This window comes from Cheilinus undulatus, linkage group 2 (assembly GCF_018320785.1).
Source record: "Cheilinus undulatus linkage group 2, ASM1832078v1, whole genome shotgun sequence".
Classification (NCBI taxonomy): domain Eukaryota; kingdom Metazoa; phylum Chordata; class Actinopteri; order Labriformes; family Labridae; genus Cheilinus; species Cheilinus undulatus.
In genome coordinates, this window is record NC_054866.1 from 2,640,701 (window position 1) to 2,664,860 (window position 24,160).

The following is a 24,160-nucleotide window of genomic DNA, read 5'->3' on the forward strand; positions in this document are numbered from 1 at the left end:
TTTTTCATTTATTTATCAATTAAATATTAAATGAACGAATGTTACATGGATTATTCTCCATCCCTAAAGGCAGTAGAACTGAATGTTTCAGTCCAGCTGTAGCTACAGCTCTACATAACTGTGCATGTTAGCATAATGAGAGTTCCTAAAACTCCTTTAGAGTGGAGAGTGATCACAACTTATAGAAAAATGTGTGACAAGTATAAAACTAACACTACAGTTTTAATAAATCAGATTTACCCTGTGCTAAGAGCTGTGATGTGCAGGTTTATGGATGAGTACAGTAAACCAATGGAAAGTTCTGTGTGGTAATTCAATTGAGCTCAAGCAGCCCCTCTCTCTGGCTGGACTACTCTACTCTGCTGGGCTTCCTGCCAAAGGATTGCTCAGCATTTAACAAGAGCGAAAGAGAGAGGGAAGGAAGGGAGAGTGAGAGAGAGGGGGGTGGGTAGTCATTAGGGAGGAGGGACAATCCTGTAAAGGAGAGTGAGGGCTTGAAAAAGAGAGTGGTGGACCTGCAGCCCTGTACACAGACAGACAGTCAGCAGCAAGGAAGGACCAAACACTCATCACCACAGCTCTCTGCTCTACTCCAGCCCCACAGAGCCCAGCAGGTAGACCTCAGCAGACCTGAACCAGACATCTGTCCTCACTCTCTCTGCAGCATGTTTCTTTGGAGGCTCCCCCGGGCGGCGTGCGTGCTGTCGGCGTGCGTGTGTCTGCTGCTGGCGTACGAGGATGATATCGAGGTCAACTACGCTGACCCCTTCTACAATGAAATCACAGAGAGCGACACGCCAGAACGTAAGTGCTCACCATGTGATTTATCTGATTCTCTCGTTTAATTCAATTCTTTGGCTGAGCTCTTGTAGGATTAGAGGAAAGAGGTGAGCTCAGGACATTTTCATTCATCCCGAAGTCTTCATGCTTTAGGGAGGAAGAGTCATCACAAAATAGCAAAGGGTGGGAAGTAGGGCTGTTAAAGCATTAAAATTTTTATATCAGTTAATCTGAAAATTTCTGTGGTTAATCAGGAAAAATCACATCTGCTGTAATCAAAATTTAAATTTGGATTTTTCTCCTGTCACTTCCTGTTTGGATACAGTGTTAGACGAATGTAAAATGAAGTTGACTATGGTAAAAAAAATAACTTGTAATGGATTAAAAGGGAAGGAAGGGGACAGTAAAAAGGTAAATGTTTGAAAAATTAAGGTTCAGATGACTTCTGACTTGTCCACTGAGATACCTGTGAGTGTTTTTTAAAGTGAAATGTGACATTTAGGAGCAGTGGTGGAGTTACATCACTGTGGCTGCAGGAGGATGCTGTAACTTAATCAAAATGTGTGAAAAAGGGACAATAAATCATGTGATAAATCATTATCTTTTATCTCAGTTAATTGCAATTGTTAACTGATAAACTTTTTACGCACCTGTACTTTTTGTTTTACTTCTACCTAAGTTTAATCCAGAATAACTGAACTTTTACTGAGTATCCATAGCAAGTAGGGATGCACAAGATTATCAGCATCACATCAGTATAAAACAGAAATTAGCTTAAAAAGGGAATTACCTGTACTGGCAGATTTTAACATTTCTGCTGATATTCACGACTGATAAAAATCCGCCTAGAACAGCTGCAGGCAGGGAGGTACCTCAGTGATCCTGAAGAAAATCTGAGTTTTAGCTGTTCCATTACCATTACATACATAGCAAGGGCAGGAAACTAGAGAAATCTAACACCTCATTCACACAGGACTAGTATTACCTAGGGCCCTCTGGTCATTTCTAATGATCACACAGGACATCTGTATTTTAGTCTTGTACAAATTCCAAGGCAAATTACCAACAGTATTTTAGCACAGAGGTCCACAGGTATTTGGGTATTTAGGTGGTACTTCTGTTTTTTTACAGCACATGCAGCTTCTTCTGCTCCTTTTCTGATCAAAAATAATAAATAATAGAGGCTGCGTAGGAGATTGTTAAAGTTTTGACATATATGTGTCCAGCCATGGAAAAACAGGAACAAGTCTCCCCAGGGGAGTTTTGAGTGTTTTACAAATACTGAAAGTGTAGAAAGTGTGGTTTCTAAGATTTCCAAAGATGTCTAACATGTGGAAATCTGAAAATATTGGAAGATGTGGCCATTTGATCATTGGCACTCCTCAAACTAGTTTTATGAGAAATAAACTAGTGCTGTCAATCGATTTAAAAAATCAATCAAGTTAATCACATCACAATCACAGCATTTCTCTAGTTTCAGTAATTTTTAGATTTTTAAATGTTCTCATTATCAAGTGTTTATTTTCATTATTTTAACTTTATGTATAGCACTTTAAAAGTGCTTTTTACTAAAAAAATGTATCATTACCTCACACAAGGAGGTTATGTGATCGTGTGGGTTTGTTAGTTTGTTTGTTAGTTAGCAACATAACTCAAAAAGTTATGGAAGGATTTTCAGGAAATCTTCAGGAAATGTCAGGAATGGCATAAGGAAGAACTGATTAGATTTTGGGACTGATCAGGATCACTGTCTGGATCCAGGAGTTTTTTAAAGGATTCTTTACTATTGGGAGATAGAGCTAATGGCAGAGGTCTACGCTGTTACCACTTTACACCAGGAGATGGCGGACATGAGTAACTTCAATCCCAGCAGCATTTTTGGGTGTGTTTCTATTTAAAGTTTTGGAGTTTACAGAGTTTGAAAGACGCACCCCCGGTCGAGGAGACGAGTCGGAGCGTAACAGAGAGAAAGACAGCGAATTGTAGCGAGAATACTCACAATGCTGGGAGGAACAGAGGAATATTCACCCTCTGACATGACTTCCAGTCGTCCGGTGAGACCATGGGTGTGACTGTCAGTGCGTCTGTTGGCACTAGCAGGCAATTCTTCCACCACGACAGTCCACCCATAGCGAAGCCACTGTTTGCCTCACCCTGTTTCCACTCCACCAAGGAGGGAGTAATCGGCAAATGCTGTGGTGGGGGGCACATGGAGATGGATCCTGGATTTTTTTAAGGATTCTTTACTATTGGGAGATAGGGCTTATAGCAGAGGTCTGTGCTCTCTGAGTGCTTTTCTAGTTATTATTATTTTCTATAAATGAATTTAAATACTACCATTTACTTGTATTTTTTGTTTGAGATAAATTAGTAGCAGTATGGTGTTTAAATGAAGAAATATTAAACAAACTAGAGTTGTTCAACTTATTTGTGGTTTGTAAATCAGAACGTCTTAATTCACTGAGCAATAATATTCATAAACAGCAGTAGAGCCCAGCAGACAAACACATCAGGTAGAAAATAACTTGTGCTGTAAAGTGAATGATCAGGTGTGCTGTTACCCCGAGGTAGCTGAAGTAGCTGACTGATGTCCAGTGGTCTCTCCTCAGTCTAATAAATGTAGCTCAGGCTAGCTGCTCCACTTCAGCTGCCTTTTTAGCTGTCATACAGTTCAGGGATTCTTGTGACTGTAGTTCTTGTAGGTGTTCAGTGGTACGGGTCATCAGAGGAGACCTGGATGATGTCTTGAAGCCCCTTGTCGTCAATGATGTCGATGGTCTGCGGTCTCTGGCGACCCATTGGCGACCGCAATAGTTAGCTTAGATGTTGTCGTTTTGGGGACAAATCCAGGTCTGCTGGACTGTGCCGGTGCAGCTCAGCGTTATGGCTCGATTCCGCATCGTTGTAAGCATCTTTGTTAACATTAGCAACATTAGCTATCATGGCTTGACCCCGTGTTGTTGTTGTTAGCGTCTTTGCTAACATTAGCAAAGATGCGTTTTGCCCGGAGGTGGTACTTCAGACTCGTTGTGGATTTGTTGTGATTTGCAAAAAGTTCAATGAGATTTCCGTTTTGTTCTTTAATTTTGTCGTTGTGGTCATGTAACTGTTGATGTGATCATCTGACGTCCTTGCAGCAAACATTATAATAGCCCAGGTTGTCCTGGAGAGATAGTTGTCTTTATTGTGCTTTAAAGGGTTAAGAGCCAACATGCATTTTTGCATAAATAATACAAAACCAAACTTTTACTTGAGTACATTTATAGACCTGTACTTGTTCTTATACTGAAGTAAATTTTAACCAGAGTAACTGTACTTTGGCGTGAGTCTTTTTCCTCCCCTGATCATGACAGCTCAGGAGGAAAGAGCTGAAACATAACACTCCTGTGCTCCTGTGACAAAATCTTAGCTATGAGGTCCCTAATACCTATGTTTGATTAATGTTTTAGATCATTTTTTTACATCTAACGCGTTCAAAAGGGCTGGTTACATGAATGACAGAGAGGCAGAAGAGCTCCAAGTAGCTCAGTGTAAACAGTACACAGACTGTTGGCAGTCACAGCGTTCGTGCAAGAGACGAGCAGAATCAAAGAATATGCTGAGGCAGAAAATCAGAGGGCTTTTTCATCTGCCAACCAGAACCAACGCGTATTACAGCATGAATGACTGGCCACCGATCACCGCACATCATTAAAGTCTCCGTCAGCTGTTCTGGAAAGAACATGAAAGAGGGAGTGTGAGCACATGTGGCAGCACTCTGCTTTTGTTTGTTGTTCCAAAGCTGGCAGGAGGTGTAATTACAACACCAACAGGTTCGCTCTGGGCAGTTAGTGAAGTGATTTAAACACACTGAGGGCAGAAAGTAAGAACCTGAGCAAATAACGAGGAACTGTAAAATACCAGCACATGAATTCCAGCTATAAAAGGAGAAAAAAGCTGTTAGGGCCTGCCAACGAGAAGAGAGGTGGCAGTATGAAGGAGAGGGTAAAACAGTAAAGTTTAAAATCACTGTGCTGGACATTTGAGAAGAGTCATAAACTCTTTCTGAGTTTGTCTCCAGGTGTGTGAGGAAGGAGGGAAGGAACCTGACGTCAGAGGAGTGGCTTATACCTGGCATTAACGTCCAGCATTAGGACGACATTCCTGATTCTTGTTGAATGGAGGTAGAGTGAAGTGCTTTAACTATTTGACCCTTCAAATGGAGATTTTCCAGAGGTGCACTCCAAACTGACAGCTATGGGAAATCTCAGAAAGTGCCCTGGCAAGATGTCTGCTCACCAAGTGTAAAAAGTCAGTTTCTTCATAAATAAGACTTGAAATGTATGACAGCAATCTATGTCATCCTTTCAGGTTTTTCCAGTACATCATGGTCCCTTTGAGTCCAACAAGCATTTTGAAAAATCACTCATATGTCTGCTGTTTTTGTTGTTTCTGTTTACCTTAAACGCTAGAGATGACATTTAAGAAACGAGAAAGGTACCAATTATAGGGGAAGATCTCACCACTGCCTTTGTCACTCGGTTTTAAGCAGCATGGAAGCACTCAGAATGAAGAGGTAGGGGGTAGATGTTAGAAATGGGCCCAAGCTGACTGCACGTAGGAAACCCTTTCCATGTCAATAGCATTATGTCTTCAGTCAGCAACTGAAACTCACATGTCTGCCTCTAATGCAGGTAACAGCCCACACATAATTTCCATGGCTTATTTATATTTAACCTCATTTGAATCACCTGCTGCCTTGAATTAAGGAGCCACTTCAATCCACCAGCAGTCTTATTTACTAAAAAGTACAACCATCCCCTAAATCAGGGCTTCACAAACAGGGTGCCTAGGCCTGCTGATTTGCCAATGTGTGCCTACACATTACCAGGGGCGTAGCTTGGGATTTAGGGCCACTCGAAGGAATATTACACAGGACCCCCCCTTAACTGGCTAGCCAATCAACAAATGTTTACAAATATTTACGAATATTTTTGCATTTTAATGTATTTTTGATTCATAATTTCCCCATCCATGAGCAATACTTTTAATACGGTTAAAATTAAATTTACTTGCATTATTTTGCAGCACATTTGGACATTTTTAAAGGAGGGGCATCGTATTTTACTCCATTTGATTTACACTTTAGTCTGTTGACCAATTCATTTAGTCGCTTTTGATTCAATAATGACAATAATTACTAAGAAAAAATGAAAAAGACACACATTTCATTGTAGGCTTCTCAAGGACCCTCCCTACTGTGGGCCCAGGTAATCAGTAACCCCCCATTTCTGCTACTTTTAAAATCCAATTTCACCACCTTCCCATCATTTTTTGCCATTATTAACCCATTTTAGCTGTTTTTAACATATTCTAATTCTGCCTATAACAAAAGATTTACATTTTTAAGGGGGCTGCTTACTACACAAATTAATGACATTTTTTCCTTTGAAAAGAGTGGTTTACTTCAGGTTAAATATAAAATACCACAGCTTAACTTTACAATCAACCATGATTTTGTTGGCCCCCAGTCTGGCTGGGCTCCCCAAGCATTAAGTTCTAGCCTCTACTTTTTAAAATCAGCATCAACAAATGAATATAAACAATATCCTTTTACCACATCAGGCCATATGAAACTATAGCCATATGTCTTAAAAATTGTATATATTGTCCTGCCCCAGTACTTTAAAGTTACAAAATAAATTATTTATATCCTTTAAAAATGATAGGACATAATTCTTACATTTGCAGAACATTATACATGCTGTTTATCCTCAAAAACAAGCAGCAAACCCCGTCATAATATGCATGCAGTAGCAGAGCTGCTGTAACAAGCCCCCTCAGGTAACTCCCACAGAGGGTCAAGAATCCACACTAATGCCGTAAGAGGTCGCCTTACACCCTTCTTACCGCCACATCCATCAGAATCCATGTGGCAGACGTGTGTTTGAGCCGAGTGCATGAACCCTGGGCAGCCAAAACAGCCGTGCAGCTCTGTGCTAATGCTCCTGTAGAGGACGTGTGCAGGTCTAAACAGACTCTGAGAGGCTCAGGCCTTAGTCAGGACAGGGCGTCTGAAACTCCTACGTCTTTGTGTTTCTCTGGACCCTCTTTATCTCTCTGCAGCTCTTCCTCTTCCTCCCTTTCAGTCTAAAAGAAAATTTCCTGTTCTTTTTTATTCCTCCTCCTTCAAGCTGCCGATGATGGAAAAGTGAAATGGTTTTTAAGCCAGTGGACTAAATTCCCACGCTGGCCACATTCCTGTGATGACACACTTTATTACTGTTATTATTTATTAAATATTATCATTGTTATATTTCAGGTCATTTATCAGAGAACCGGTTTCAAAGTTTCCATCCCTGTGATTTGTTCTTAACTCCAAAAACACTAAAAAGCACCTTTATGGACAGTAATATTCACTTTTAATTAAAAAAAATGAAGGGTGACACAGTAACTTCATTTTAAAAATATATTTTCTAGAGTTTTTACCAATTTAGCACTCTGAAATTATTACTATGAACAAATGCAGGAGTAAAATATGGCCAACTTTTAATCTGGTAGTGCAATGTTTGACCTGAATGTAAAATGTAAATATATATAAATATCTAAATAAACATAGCATGTTTTTGACATTTTTGTACTAAACAGTACTTCAGAATAATAAAAAAAAAAAAACTACCATCACACACAGTGTCTGAACGATGTACCTTCATGTAAAGATACAATTTTTGCACTGACATGTCTTAATTTATTTAAAAGCAACCTTTCCTGTGGTTTATTTCACAATAGCCCAAATAATTCTTGAAGTTTATAAAGACTAAAAATATTCGTAATGGGACATTCCTGTCATGGAGGCGGCCATAGGTTGCGAGTTTAAACGCCCAATCTTAACCCCGTTTCATTGAAACCTCCAAACTCTGCATTTCCATCCAGTTTAGCCCAGCACTGCTTAGCTCCACCCACCATTGCGATGTCCTTCTCAATACTACTTCTTGTTTAAAATCGTTCAATAAAAATCATCCCCTCATAATGCGTATTTACTAAACAGAAAACTAACATTCTGTTTTTGTAATGAGGGAGAAATGTACTTAAAAGTGCACTTCCACATTCACGCTGGAAGTAACCTCATTAGCATCCCTGGATCCAACAGCACATGTGCATTCTTGGACCGCTTCCAGCTTGGATGGCAAGGTGTACTTTAAAGAGCATTTCTCATTGATTATGGAAAATTTATGAAAATAAAACGTCAGTTTTTATTTTTAAATATGAGAGGCCGTCTTCATGAAACAGAGTTCTGAAAACTGCTGCTACTACTTAAAGGTCACAGATTTTACCCTTTTAGGACACGTTTATATTGCTCTCAGAGGTCCCTAAAACATGCCTGTGAAGTTTGTTGCTGAAAAAAATCTCCAGTACTGGATTTTTGCATGTCTAAAAACCCCCTCTGTATCAGCCCTACTCAGAACAAACTTTTTCTGTGTCTATGACCTGTCTGACTCCACCCCTGACTCCGCCCCTCTCAGGACATGGATACGGCTCACCTGATCAGATCAGGAGAGGGTTGAGAGAAGAGGGCCAAGCAGGGAGGGCCAACCAAATCTGGGGGCTAACTTCCCACATGACATCATGAGGGGAAAATCTGAGAATGGCTTGTTTCAGCACACATTTCTGAAAGGTGGGGGTGGGGGGTGTTCTGATTATTTGGGGGGATTGTGGACGGGCCAGAGGCACATATTTTTGTTAGAAAAGCCTGAAAAAGTGATTTTTCCATCATATGTGCCCTTTAATTCACCATTTCCTTATCACAGAAGGAGGTGTGTTGTTTCTGAGGACAGCTCTGTCTGATATCTTTATCTGTCAGTGGTGTGTATAACATTTACACTACTGGAGTTAAATTACTTAATTCTACTGCAGTGTGTTTTTATCTGAATTTGGACACTACTGACACTTCTTTACTTCTTTTCTCCATCCTGTGTGCCTTCTGATGTATTTTACTCATCCTGTTTTTCTCTTCAATGTGTTTGCACACTGCCCTGCAGTCTCATGCCCTTATATGGGCATGAAAGCTCTTAGGTGATATTAGGAATCTTAGGAGAACACAGCACCCAGAATCCAGGATAAACAATTCAGAAGTTCAAGAAGTCATCACTAGTCTCACTAAGAAATCTGAGATATTTCGGTAAATATGCTCACGACAAAAATTCATATCTAATTATTACCAGGAAGAGTAGTAGTACATTAACTTTCATCTGCTGGTAACTTAGAGGTTATCAGACTTATCTTTTACCATGAAATCTGGTCTAACTTCTCTCTGGATTATCAGCGCCCGCTGTCTTTGGAAGTTTTCTATCCAGGGAGTGATAAAATAAAAAAATAAATTCATATGACAACCTGAAATATAGCAGTCAGACATGATAACAGTATTTAGGTTCAGGAACATGGCCGCCGTGGGAATACGCTCGGTTGTCTTCTCATGCTCTTACCTCTGCTCTTACAACTTGGCCTCCTCTTCTTACAGCATCCCAGGCTTTTCTCTCTGCAGACTCTGACATAATTTACTCTTTCTGCTTTTCTCTTCACCAAAACAGCCTTAAGGTTTCCTATAAAACCAGAGAGATCAGAGCATTTCCACCTCTGCTCTGCTTCCTGCTCGCCCTCTCTGAAGCCCGAGCATCTGGTAAAGAACTAGACTGAAGGAGTAATTCACCGTTTTAATCCTTAGTCCTCTGACGAGCAGGTTATCAGAGTCAAGTATGAGAATGTGACACAGGATGAGGAGCAATGCTGCATAAACCTGCTCAGGAGTCAGTGCAGTGAAGAAGCTCTATATGACTGCAGAGCTTCAGACAGTATAGGAGCAGAGATCTGCTCTGATCAGCCAGCCAACAAAGAGAGTGGCTTATTTACGGATGCTGATCTCTTCATGCATGAAGCAGAAATTACTTATAATTCAATTTAAAATCCTAATTTTTCTTTCTTTTCTCCAATCTCTTGCACGTCTTCTCCAGCCACACCAACCTCGGCTCCCTGCAGCTCTCCAGAACTGACCAAATGGGACAAAATGTTCTCCATGCTGGAGAACAGCCAGATGAGGGAGAACATGCTGCTTCAGTACGCAGACGACATCATCAAGGTGGAGATGGGCTCGTTGCGCAATGAAATGCTCAGGTTGGTTTGGCAAAAGGTCAGAGGTCAAAGCAATCATGCTTCCCAGCATAGCTACATCAGAGATGGAACATTTAGGCTTTACCAGAATATTCTCTGAGTTAAAAACAGTGCTGGTAAAGATCCTGTCCCATCCTTAGACAATAGTTTGAAGTGGATGATGTTCCTCTGTGGTTGCTGAAGAGCATCAGACCAGGTCTTAATCGCTCCTCTCTTCAGGTTTGTAGCTCAGTACGGCGGCTCATGCGGGGTTGCTGTGGAGTCAGCAGGGAGACGGATGGCCTTGCACCTGGAGGGCCGCCTCAAAGAAACCTTGGAGCGTCTCCGAATCAAAGACCACACTTCCCCTGCTGCTGCTGCTGCTGCTGCGGTGAATTCCGTCGGGAATTCCTTCCACCTTGAGGGGACGCTCCAGCAAATCCTCACCGCAACACGCAGCCAAGCCTCCCGACTCGCCAAGCTGGAGATCGGCTGCTTCAGCCACCCCGGAGCTGGGACGGGCGTCAATTCAAAGATCGGCTCCCTGTTTCCAGAGGTGGGAGCAGCTGGGAATCAAGAGCAAGACGTGACGTCACGAGATGTGACTTTAGACGCGGTGCTGGCCGCGCTGCAGCAGACCAAGGCGCAGCAGGAGGAGGTGATGAGGTCATCGAGGCAGAGATTCCTCCCCGCAGGTGAGAAATCCATCTTATCAGGAGCGATCTCTGCGTCTGTCTTTACCTGTCCCTGTCTGTATTTGTCTTCACCTTTCTACAGCGGCGCCCAAACAACCTTCAACCTTCAATTTGTTTTTACTTTGACACATTCAGGTCAGGCTGCTGGTAGAGCTGGGCTGTAGGGGCCAAAATTAACATCAAATCCTTCAGCCTAATGCATGCCTGGATATTTCTGTCTGGAAATAAAAAACTTAGGATCGTCACCAGAATGATAAACTTTGTAAAAATGAAATCACACTAAAACCTGTCTGATCCCACCTCAACTAAAACAGCAGACCTGGGCACCCAGTGGAGGGAAATTTCTTGATTTTTATTTGGAAAACTGTCAAAATTAGCAACTATACTTTCTTGTCACCTGTTCCCACCCAATTTTCCAAAAATTTCACTGTCATTTATATTAACAGCATAAATTAGTGATACTCAACATGTGGCTCTTTCGTGAATATTTGTGGCTTGTTTATGTCTTAATTTTAAATATTTTTCCCCAGAAAACCTTGAAAAAGTGAAACTTTTTGCCCCTTTTTACCATTTTCTTGCCATTTTTCACCCATTAAAGCTCCTTTTTACCATTAAACACCACTTTTTCCCCATTTTTTTACCACTTTTCACCAATTTAAGTTATTTTTTGTCATTGAATATCACTTTTTTCCAACTTTTTCCCCATTTATGCCACTTTTTTCAAATTTTTGCCACTTTTTCAACTTTTTTTTTTTTTACCAATTTTTCCAATTTTTGCAGCTTTTCACCATTTGTTGCCACTTTTTTCACATTTAAGCTGCACTCTGCCATTAAATATTACTAGTTTCCTATTTTTGGCCATTTTTGCCACTTCTTTTATCCACTTTTATCCTATGTTTGCACTTTTCACATTTTTTTGCCCATTTAAGCACCCTTTTGCCATTAAATACCACTTGGTTCCTATTTTTTCCCATTTTTGCCACTCTTGACTGCTTTTAACTCATTTTAGTCACTTTTTACTCATTTTTTGTCTTGTTTTTGCCACTTTAGGACCATTTTTTTCCACCTGTAACTCTTTTTGTCCTCATCCATCTTTTCCCACTTTTTCTCCCCAGTTGTCCCCCTTTTCACCCACTTTTGCTGCTTTTTGTCCATTATTGCCATCTTCAACTTGATTTTATTTCTATGCTGCTCAAGCCGTTTTTGCCACTTTTTACCGCTCAGATTGAGGCCTTTGCAAAGGTATTTTTCAGCAATTTGGCCCCTTGGTTGAGCAGGGTTGAGTTGGTATAAATGCTTCTAAATTAAACACTGTAAAAGGATTACTTTGTGACCAATTAGCATATTAGTGTAAGTAGTTCTTATCTTCTATTTTTCCCCAAGTCAACATCATCACAAATTATACCATAACATATCTGATAAAAATGCTCTCCTCTTACCCAGTATCTTGTTTAAAAACATACTGATGTATCTTACAGACTTGTTTGGGGTGGTCCTAGCTTCAGTTTAATAAATGAGACCCCCCCCCCTGTCAGCTTCTCTACAGCTCATCTCTCTGCCAGCGTTCCTTCTCAACACTTCCTCTGTCTGTCTCCGGGCGTTTTGTCCTCTACAAGCAGCAGCACATCCTTTTCCTGCATTTACGAACATTAATCTCAGCCGAGGCTCAGTCCGGTTAAACATGGAGAAGAAGAAGAAGTTAGCAGGCACAGGGTCAGCGCGGTAACGGTCATCTTGATCCAATTATTCCTGTTTGTTCAGCATTTATTACAAACACATTCTGGTGAGTCAAATACAAATGTAGGTCAAAATCTCAGCAGTTAAACACCACCAGGGGTGGTTTGAGTAATCTGGAGACCCCAGGCAAACACTAAAATAAAGTCTTTTCCCATTTAAATAACAGTACAGCAAGTGAATAAGACATTTAAAGCACTTCTTTGCCGATAACAACGCCAGGAAAAATCCTAATCTGAACTCAGAACACCTTACAACAGAAGAACTCCACACCTTAATCTCAGCACATCATAACACTTTAACACGTCTCCACACATCCCATTTTACCACTCAGTAATACATGCATTTATTGTTCTAATACAGAATCGTTCTATAGGGATCTACCTGACAATGATTATCTTAATAGGAAATAAGATGGTGCTTTTAAATTGGCTATAGTAATTATGGATGTCATATTTATTAGACAGCTTAAATCATTCCTAGTCTGGGATCCGGGGCCCCCTACAGGGAGGGTGCCAAAAATCTTGCACACAGTAACTAAAGTTCTGAAAAAAACACTTGGGAAACAACGTAAACTGAGGGGTTTTTGTATGAAAAAGTAAAGGCCTCTTTTCTTTGGGTTTCTAGCAATGAAACAAAATCAGTAATGATGTGTCACTGTTTTATTTATTGGATTATTTGGGGGGTGGGGTGCTCAGCCTTTCATGTAGGGAGGGCTTCAAAGAAAAACACTGGGAACCACTGCCTTAAAGAAGGTACAGTGTGTAGCATTTAGCAGAACAAACTTGATATCTACCTTCTCCCACCTGTAGTATTGTAGAAACATACAAGATGCAAAAAGCCAAGATGGCGGAGTTCATGGAGCGGACCCTCCCCAAGAGGGAATAAAAGGCTTATTCTAATTTAATAAAGGTATTTTTTTGCATATTCAGGTAATTACACACTAATTTAGAGAGATATACTTACAAATATTAGGTTCCATTTACCTAGATTGCTCTGCTAAATGCTACCAGGCTAAACATTACACACATGACTGTATCTTGAGCATGAGGTGGTGATCACCTACCTGGTCAAACTGCCTTAGGCTTGTCTAGACTTTAAAAGCAGGGGTCATACACGTTTTTGAAAAGCCAGCTCAACCTTAAGATCTGTAACGAGACTGCGATGGTCACAGCCGTCTGAATGAGACTGGCATCAAACCGCCTAACGATGCTGCCTGCGATTCAGCTCATCAAGTCGCAGACGGCTAAATTACAGGATGATGCAAGCAGATAAATGTAAAATGGAAGTCTTTAAATGCCAACAAATATTTGTTCAAAGCAGAATATTGATATTTATGCTGTGAATTTCTGAAATAACTACATATTTCTTTTTAAATAACTTTTGCACACTCTTGTCTCCTCAATCAGCTGCACATGTAAGCAGAACATGTGGAACTATATGAGATAAAATATGAGAAATTCAATTCTTTAGGAGCTCAATTTGTCCACGATAAATTAATGATTCTCAGCTGAAATCTTAGTAAGAACAAGACTGAGCTAGCAAAGCATTTTGCAGAGTGGCCCCATCACATTTCAGTTCAACTTGTCATCAATCCTCCAGTACCTTACAGCTGCTGAAGTTTTTGTACTTAAACAGAACTGCTTTTAAAAATGTGCATATATTTAAAATATTATATCGATATTATGCTATGAACAATTAAAAGTAAGTTTGGTAGTAGCAGTCTATAGATGGATGTTTATTCAAGGAAAAAAAGTCAAAATAAACACTGAAGATGATGAGGAGTGAAAAATGATGACTGGTTACTGCCTGATATCAGTCCATGTTATCTATAACTTATTAAAGATACCATCTTTGTAAAGACACCATTAATATTCCAACATTTTGAAGGACTTCAAGCCCCCATACGGGGCCTTTCTTACAGAGCACTCTGCATGCAGTAAGAGTTGAGATTAGACAGAGCCAGACACAGAGTTTCAGTGCTCAGTTTCAGCAGCATGTGGTATAAGTTTACGAAGCCACTAATGTGGGTTACTCTTCATCCTTGGACTGAACGGTGACTAATTATAATGTAACTCTGGAGATAAAGTGACTACGAGTGAGTAAAAGAACAACAAAGTTTAATCCCACATGTGTCAGGAAGACAAATTAATCTCCTGGAACTCATTCAGATTAAGATGGTTAACAAACAGGATACGTTACATTACTCATCCAGCGCATACCCACCTCCTCAGAACAGTAATGTAAAGTGGCCTACATAAAGAGCTCAGGAAGGTTTAATCATTAGCAGGCCACCACAAAAACCACACCAAAGCACCCTGGGAAAGCAGGACCACATGGAAACCATCATGAGCAAACACAGACGCACACACAGTCAGCTCTTTTTTTCAGCGTGATTTTCTGAGTGGCAGAAACCTGAGACAAATGTAACGTCAATATTTGGGATTTCTGATTTTAGTCAAGATGGAGTGGCTAACAAGAGGACTGCACAGGGGACGGGGGTGTAACTAAGTCCAAGAGAGAGAAAAGAGGGAGAAAAAAGGGTCCAAGGCTTGAAGATAAGTCAATGCTTCCCTCATTTTGAATTAAAAGACTCCAAACACAAACATGAGCTGCTGTCTACCTCCAACAAAGCTCTGTAGGAAACACCTTTACCTACTGGAAACCTTGTTAGGTATTCTTCTTTAGCTGCTCATTAATGCTAATATTTAATCAGCCAATCACACGGCAGCTAACGATACATTTAGGCATGTAGACATGGTCAAGGCGCTGTGCTGAAGTTCTGATCGAGTATCAGACTTTTAGACTCTGACCCTGCTATCGTTGATGTAGTCTGGCAGACTTCATGTTCTTAATGCCAAATTCAGACCCAACCATTCAAATGTTGCAGCTTTACAACTTTGTTATGATTTTGTTTCATCCTAGTGGAGCTGCAGGTGTGAATCTCTCCTTCTCCAGACGATTCGATTTAAATCTCTATTCACAGGCTATGATTCCATTCCCTGCCGATTCATTAGGATTAGAGCTGAACGATTTGCAAAAAATAATCGAATTGCAATTTTTTTCCCCCAGTATAGCGATTGCAATTTAATATGCAATTATCTTTAGTTTCCTCAACTAAATTAACTACATTTTTCAATAAATACAAGCAATAAATATTTCTAAATTATAATGTACACAATATTAGATTTAACATACCAGGGAAAACTATTTAAAGAGATATCTAAGTGGGATTATTTTGGCTCATATTGCAAATTTTGTACCAATTGCTATATTGAGGGGATAATCATTTTTATGCCAATTCCATTTTAAATAAGAAAAACATACACATTAGTAAAGGAGGAATGTTTTTTCTAAAAAAAACATGAATGTTTGCATTATGTGCATAAAAACAGTATGAAACTGGTATTATATACTTTTCAAGTTAAAGAAATATTGCAACTTGAGCTATTTGAAAATTGCAGCAGGCCATATTAAATTTAATCTAATTTGCAATGAATTGCCCAGCCCTAATAAAATTACAGGATGATTCGGTCAGATCTGATCTGATTCGATTTGGTCAAATTCCTGCAAACTGATTATGGAATCAAAATAACTTTTTGCTTTAACAGAAATAAGAAAAAAAGGGAAAACAAGATAATTTCGTAATAATCTAAGTTTATTTTGGGACTAAGAGACTAAATCCCTGCTGTGCAAACATTCTGAAATTATGTTTAAGAAAGTCTTTGTCACACATTTTTCCAGGTGTCTTACTTTGACATTTGGGAGGTAAATAATAAAATGAGTTTTTACTGGTACATGTTCATTAATGAACTGGAGATCAGCTGATCTCTTGCTTGGTGAAGTCCTCTCTGCTTGATATTAATCAGTGGGCTCAGACATGTTGATTATGTCACCAAATCAGTCAGTCTGTTAAACACGTTGTGGTTGTAAACCCCATGAATCGCTTTTCTCCAAAGCGTACAGACGGGCAGACATTTCAAAAGTTATCCTTCCTTCATATTAAGTCTACATGACTTGATTCCTGAGGTGCAGAACTGTAACTGAGAGACGTTTTGGCAGTGACCGGTGCAACACATCCAGCTACATAGTGAGCACCTACAGCTAACGTAACTCATTTGAAGTTAAACTAGAGTAAAAGGTTGTGCGAGATTAAAGACATTGGAACAAAGCGTGGCAGAACGGGCTATTAAAACAAGCAGCAGAGCCTCAGTGAACGGATCTCTAACGTTGAAACCGGTCCAAAGGCTGATTCATACCTCATTTTTACCAACCCAGGTCTCTACGGACCGATGCATTCGGACCTTTGACGTTAAGATCAGTTAACCAATCCATATTGGATTACCTTTACACCACTAGAAAGAGCAGAAAACTGAGGTGATAATTCAAACACTGGCCAGTGGAAGACTGGAAAAAAGTTGCCTGTCTGATGCGAAGGGGTGAGTATCAAACTCTGGTACTGACTAGGCCTGAGCCAAATGGCCTACATATCATATAATGGTGTTTTTCCTGCTACTTATGGTAATGGTATTATATTGCAAAACAAAGATGGATAACACATTTATATTCAGGTGCTACAGACCGCCTCCTCAACCTAAGGCAAACCAATGATGCTACACTAAACTCATGTCTGAGCTTATGATCCCAGAAAAATGATCCAAAAAGTCTCTGTGTTCATTTTTTTGTCAGTGCTCCTGCAGTTTAAGTTTCACCTCCGTAATGCTGAGATGTGTCAAGCTAATATTGACTATACCGCATTTCCTGTTGGGGATATTCACAATACAAGCACTGATGGAATCAGCATGTTTATCGTTGATTTAACCTAGCTTCAAAAGCGGTATTAGAGACTTTTAGCGGCTGCTTTGTTTGCAGTTGCATGCCTGACTTTGTTAACACCTCAGCCTAGCGATGGGAATTTTGTCTCCTTTCAGTGATCTGGGTCATTTGGCTCAACTCACCAAGAAGACTCTGCACTTTTAGCTTCCTCATTTAGGTACCAGTTTGGCTTCATTTGACCTGCTAAATTTAGCAATGATCTGTGATGACCTATGACTGATATTGGTGGTAGTGCTTTACTCCAATTATGCTCAGTTTTTTTAAGTAATGGAAGCATGAAATTACTTTTCAAAATACATGCATCCTGAAAATACAGTAAGTGCAGATGCATTCATAAATGAGCCAGCTCTTTGTATCAGCTCATTCATGAACAATACATCACTCCTGGACTTGACATGGACTTAAAACAAGTGAGTCAAAATTTTAAACACACCACAGAAAGTTTACCAGTTTACTGCCCACCGTTAGCACTGACACATCCGATACCTACTGGACAGAATTACAACACAGACATCCATGCTTCGTTCCAGAGACCCAAGTGCAACCCTCCAAATAAGAGGCATGAAAGGCCTTATGGAGTTTGTGTGATTAATGTGCATAATGAAGTGGACGGTGCATAAAGACTCACATATGAGATAGTTTTATTATCACATAATGCAGGATGGTTTGAAAGGGAGTGATTCAGCGTATCTGAATGATTAAAAACAGAGAACAGGAGAGAAAACACTCAAATGAAGCAGAACGAGCCAATGGACCATTTGACCCAGATAGGGTGTTATGTTTGCACGTTGGTGGGGCCGGAAAAAACGTCCTCAGATTTATGATCTCATCACCTGACCGACCGCTGAACCTTGACTGTGTTTATTTCAACTAGATGTCCATTACTAATACTGCCACCAACTAGCAACCAACAACATGAACTGTATGAATGAATTCTGCTAGCATGAGACCAACCTACCCATCCATGAGTATTTCTCCAACATGGTAATGCCTGATGGACTCTGACATTAAAGAATATAGTGGCTGAGGATTTGTCTGACTTTAAATTTCTGTTGATTGCCTATGGAGTCTTACAGGGTTACATTTAAGGTCCTTTCTGTTTTAACTTCCTGTTTTATACCACAACGATATTAACGACCATAAGATAAGATACAGTAAGCATAGTATAGTACGGTATGGTATGTTACGATACGAGATAACACAAATGCAATACAATGCATTATAGTAAGGTACAATACAATACATCATCCCCTTGAGCCTTGAGGAAAAACACTCTATGGACAAAAGTATTCAGCCACCTGCCCATTACACCAACAGGGACTTAACAATCATTCAAATCCATGTAATTTAATATGATGATAGCTGATTTGCAGCTATAACAGCCTCCACTCTTCTTGGAAGGCTTTCCACAAGATTTTGGAGTGTTTCTCTCTGTAGAGCATTTACGAGGTCAGGCACTGATGTCGGACGAGAAACAAGCCATGGCTCACAATCTCTGTTCCAGATCATCCCAAAGGTGCTTGAATGAGTTCAGGTCAAGGGTCTGTGCAGGCCAGTCAAGTCCTTCCACACCAAACTCATGCCATGTCTTTATAGTCCTTGCTTTTGTGCACTGGGGCACAGTCATGGTGGAATAGAAAAGGGCCTTCCCCAAACTGATGCTACACAGTTGGAAGCATAGCATTGTCCTAAAAAGTCTTGACATGCTTAAGTGTTAAGATTGACCTTCACTGGAGATAAGGGGTCTAGCCCATACCATTATCGCTCCTCCACCAAACTTCACAGTTGGTACAATGCAGTCAAGCCGGTAACGTTCTCCTGGCATCCGCCAAACCCAGACTTTGGATTCATCACTCCACCGTCCAGTGTTAGTGTGCTTTACACCGCTCCATCTGACGCTTAGTAATGGACTTGGTGTTGTGAGGCTTGCATGCAGCTGCTCAGCCATGGAAAACCATTCATGAAGCTTCCACTGCACAGTTTTAGTGTTTACATTACTGCCAGTGGAAGTTCAGAACTTTTCAGATGTGGAGTCAGCAGAGCGTTAGGGACTTTTAACCCTTTACCTACTGACCCAGCGCCGGCGCTGGGTTTTGTATGTCCAGAGTATTATTACCGTAACTCTGTCAAAGTTCGTCCGATCAGAAAAATTCCAACAAAGTTGGAAAGCTGAGAACTGTGGGCATGCACACATGTATGGTTCATTATGGTGCAAGCATATAGCGTAGGCATTCATAACAAAACACCTGAAATATCGTGAGACCGCTACACGGATTCTCAACACTGTAACTCCTCGAAAGTTTGCTCAATCTAAAAAATTCCAACGCTGACAGAGAGCTGAGAATCTGTGCTTTCCAGTAATATATGATGTGTAGTATATATATTAGGGTAATGTCAAACAGCACCGCAAAAACGGCAGCTTTGGCAGAAGACGAGTGAGAAAAGGAGAGTGACGGAGGAGAGTAAAAGGAGAGTGAGCGAGAGTGGTGTTTTTAGCGTTAGATAGTGACATTTGTGCGTGTCTGTCATGTGCAATAACAATATGTAACTTGAGAATGTTAAGAATGCATTTTTCCACCTTTATTTGCACTAATTGTGGCCTATGTATATAGTTATCTTTTGCACTGTGTTTTCCACACCCAGAGTCCTAGATTCAAAAAATGACTGGTGATTGTTCTAAACATGTATAGGTTCACATTTCAAATGTCAAATCAAAACTTCATGAGCAATAACAACATTTCTTCCCATAAAAGCCATGAAAAACAAATCTAGTTTTGTGTTGTTCTTCTTTTCAACTGCTGACATTTCATATAATGTGCAATAATCATTAACCAGATGTTGAAAAGTCAAGTTCACGTACTATACTCCTGGGAAAAGGGACCAAAGCTCTCAGACTTAGGGCATTTCCTGACTATTTTACAGCCATAATAAAAAAAAATGTCCAAATTGCCCTTTTTAGACTCAGTAGGTAAAGGGTAAAGGACCTTAGCGGTCATTGACCCTGCTCTGGGATTTTACATGGTCTGCTTCCTGGCTGAGTTGCTGTTGTTCCTAAACTCTTTATTTTCTAATTGTATCACTTACAGTTGACAGTGGAATATCCAGCAGGGATAGAATTTAACAAACCGACTTATTGCAAAGGTGACATCCATCACAGTACATCGCTTGAAGTAACTGAGCTCTTCAGAACGACCCGTTTAGGATCACAGATGCTTCTAAATAGAGACTTTATTTCATACAACTGTGGTAACAGGTCTGATGGAAACACCTGAATTTAATAAATATCAGGTGTGAACAAATACTTTTTATCCATTTAATGCGTATATAAATCACAACAGAAATAGTCTTCTAAATGATGTTTTATTTTAGTTTTCTTGCTCTTAAAGAAACATTACATTTAAAACCAATCACAGGAGCTTTAAGGTTCTGTGTCTAACATTTTTAGAGGAATCTCCTAATTTTATATCTATGATGAAAAATAAAGTCTATTTCACAGATCCAAACCTGGCGTTAACGTTAAATCCAATCTTCTTGTTCTCTAGGTTGTGAGACGGCTCTGCTCTTCCCCATGCGTTCCCGTCGAATCTACACAGCCGTCCTACCAGAGGTCCCTCTCTCCCTCTCCTCCTTCACCGCCTGCATGTGGGTGAAACCAACCGCCGTCTCCAACAAAACCGTACTTTTCTCTTACGGAAACCGCCGCAACCCTTATGAGATCCAGCTTCTGCTCGCACAATCGTCAGCGCTCTTCACCATTGGAGGAGAGGCTCACCTGGTGGAGGCTCGGGGTGTGGTGAACCCAGAAGGTTCATCGGAGTGGATGCACCTGTGTGGAGCTTGGTCCTCCAAGCAGGGCCTGGCGTCCCTGTGGGCAGGCGGGAAAAAGGTGGCGTCCACCCCTGGGGTTGCAGAAGGACACGTCTTACCCGACGGAGGCTCGCTGCAGCTTGGTCAGGAGAGGAACGGCTGCTGCCCCGTGCCTTCAAACATGGGGAGTGGGATGCCAGGGTTCGAGGGAGGGTTCGACCACAAGCTGGCGTTCGCAGGGAAGATGACGGGGGTGAACATGTGGGACAGGGTGCTGTCGGAGGAGGAGATTTCCCAGCTGGCTCTGCAGGAGGGGCAGGGCTGTGCAAAGAGAGGGAATGTGGTGGCGTGGGGAGTAACGGAGATGGTGCCACATGGAGGAGCTCAGTTTATCAACTAGCAGGCTCGCTGTGGTGGAAATAGTCAGCATCATCATCAGAATCATCATCGTCATAACAGCAACATCTTAACCATACTCAGAATGGAAAACTGCTAGTCTCATCACACTCTTGGTCCATGTAGTTATATTCTGTGTTCTTTTCAATTTCCATCTTCCATATAGTCACGAACAATGATGCTGCAATGGACTTGACTGAAAATGTTCAAACATGCGAAAGCTGCAAGAACAGGGGAGTTTATTTCTGTAGCATACCCTTTAAAATCTGAGGACACACAACACACATCACAATGACGTGCCTTGTATTGTAGGAGGAAATGTGCTGCATGCAGCATTTACCAAAGATTTAATTAGACTCTGAGGAAGACAAAGAGTTTATTGTGAACATGAACGTGATGTGGGATCATCAGATGGCCATGCAGGAGATGAAAACGAGAGGTCAAGGACTGGTAAATGAGAAAATCCTGCAATTCAGCTCTCTGAAAATTACTTAAAACCTTTATAGACTCAAAGATCAACTAAAAACAAAGGTACCATGCTAATGAGTAAATAATCTGCCATCAAAATAGAGTGCTGCAGGAATGAGTCCAAAAATCGAGAAACGAATTTGCATTTTAGTGCCTACTGTTCCAGCGCCTCAAAGTCTATGGCAGTAATCATCACCTGGCAGGCCACATCAGGCCCCCACATCTTCCCAACCAGCCCCCAGAACATGATCGCATTCAGAAATATAAAGAGGAAAAAATATTTGGATGTATAAAACGCTGATCAATGGCTGTCAGATGACCACACAGCTCCTCTGCATGGCAATGGGAAGCCTAGGCTATTCTGACCCTTACCCAGTCATTTCATAGCTGAAGAAGCCTTTCGGAGAAAGGTGAAACGTCTTCAAATAGTTGTAACCGGTCCAGTTGCCACTTGATCTGCATTGGATAACCATGACCTGGATAACTGAGATCCTACACAGATATTTGGATGTCTAAAAAAACTGAGATTAAGAAAATGCCCAGATTGGCCATTACTGGCAAATTACACATACTTTTGAGTTCATTCTTGATTAAAACTGTGCTTTTCTTTCAAATTCAGATGTCAATACTAGAATCAATACTAAAAACCTTGCATGTTTATTTCTCACCAATCAGGACACACATGTTTCACATTAGCAGAACATAACAGCCCCAGTCCCCAGCAAAAATATCTCAATTGCCCCCTTGTGGCTGGATACGGTAAATGGACTGATCTCATTTTTAGAGGCTTACCCTAACCCTAACCTTAAAGCATCCATCAAGGAAAAAACTGACCCATCCATCTGGTCTATGTAATCTTTGAGAAGTTGTCAAGATACTTGGAAAAAAGTAAAAGTAAACACAGATTTTTTCATGTCTTACAGAAGGTGGTTGCAAACATTAGCTTAGTAATGGGGTGCAGGTGGCCTAGTGGTTTAACGCGCTCCACGTACGTGGACGCCCCAGGTTCGAATCCGGCCTGGGGCCCTTTACCGCATGTCTTTCCCCCGCTCTCATCATTAGCTAAAAACATAGCTAAGTAAAGCTGGGCTTACACTATGCAATTTCCAGATGATTCATGCACAAATTTTGAGTTGCACGACTCAAATCAAGACAACTTGACCGTGCTATCCATGAATCGAAGGTTAGAGAGCCACGGAAATGATGCATGTGCTGCTCATTGCATTGCAGGTGAGGTTTTCATATCAATTTACTGCCCAAGACTCCTTCTGAAGAAGAGGTCAAAGTTGGAGTTTAGCGATGCTGGAGTCAGTCGACTGTGGTGTACTTACTCTATAACCCAGTATTAGCTCCTTCCACCAATCAAATTCACACATAAAAGTTCTGATGTTGTGTTTAGTTGTGAAGATTATCTTCATGAACAAAGCCAGTACGTTGCCATAGACTTGCCTGTTGTCTTTCTGTTGATGGAACCATCAGCGTTCTTTCCACCATCACCCCTGCAGCTCTCCATAACATATAAAACACCTTTGTGCCCTTAACTTGCTGGACTTGTTTTCATCGTCACATTAACATTCAAGTACAGAAATATCTCCTCACTACATGATGTTTTTTTCTTTATTTTAATTCCCTGAATTTGTGAAAGCTTTTAAAAGCAGTTATCTTTCCAAACTTGTACTCATGAAAGTGTTTACATCTGTAATTCCTGTACTACTTTGTTAGTTCTCGTTTGTAGGTTTCTTAATGTAGGGTAATTATGTGTCTTCTTTTTATACTAAATAGAGTAATAAGAGTAAAACAGTTTTATTTGTAACGTGAGGTTTAATTGTGTTGTTTGTGATGAAAGAAACTGAGGATAATGTTTACATAATCTCATCTTTTATGAGCTAAGCTGTCTTGTATAACTGTAAATTCAATTATTTTTTTCTTGTGAAAAAGTGAAAGTGAATGTATTTTGTATATAAATATATTTTGCTTAACATGAGTGGATGAAAGGAGAGTGAGGTATGAATAAACATTTTCAAGTTCCAGATGTTGCATTGTCTGTGTCTGTGATTGGTGGTTTATTCACTATAGAATATAAACAACATTATCAGAGGTTCAAACTGAGATGTTTTTACCATATCATGTAAAACATTAGCTCGTTTTGAATTTGATGGCATCAACATATCTCAAAAAAGGTGGGACAGGGCCATGTCTATCATGCTGCAGCATCCCCTCTTCTCTTAACAACAGTCTGTAAACATCTGGGAAGTGGGGAGACCAGTTACTGGAGCTTTGGGAGAGGAATGTTGCCCCATTCTTGTCTGATGTAGGATTCT

At 40.5% G+C, this 24,160-nt stretch overlaps 2 protein-coding genes across 2 annotated transcripts in view; one reads left to right on the plus strand and one right to left on the minus strand.

The window, feature by feature from the left end:
- veph1 (ventricular zone expressed PH domain-containing 1) overlaps positions 1–24,160 on the minus strand; it is a 177,176-nt gene that overhangs the window by 126,508 nt on the left and 26,508 nt on the right. The gene's annotated exons all lie outside the window — the stretch shown is intronic.
- ptx3a (pentraxin 3, long a) lies at positions 492–23,869 on the plus strand. Its single transcript, XM_041812966.1, has 4 exons — positions 492–804; positions 9,768–9,927; positions 10,144–10,598; positions 20,711–23,869. The coding sequence occupies exons 1-4, from the start codon at positions 666–668 to the stop codon at positions 21,373–21,375; spliced, it is 1,419 nt and encodes a 472-aa protein (XP_041668900.1). The 5' UTR covers positions 492–665; the 3' UTR covers positions 21,376–23,869.

What these genes read in the sequence shown, in the direction of transcription:
- ptx3a (XM_041812966.1), top strand. Translation starts at nt 666, where the DNA reads ATGTTTCTTTGGAGGCTCCCCCGGGCGGCGTGCGTGCTGTCGGCGTGC. An exon ending in AGAGAGCGACACGCCAGAAC is followed by an intron (nt 805 to 9,767) that starts GTAAGTGCTCAC and finishes CGTCTTCTCCAG; the next exon opens with CCACACCAACCTCGGCTCCC. An exon ending in GCAGAGATTCCTCCCCGCAG is followed by an intron (nt 10,599 to 20,710) that starts GTGAGAAATCCA and finishes CTTGTTCTCTAG; the next exon opens with GTTGTGAGACGGCTCTGCTC.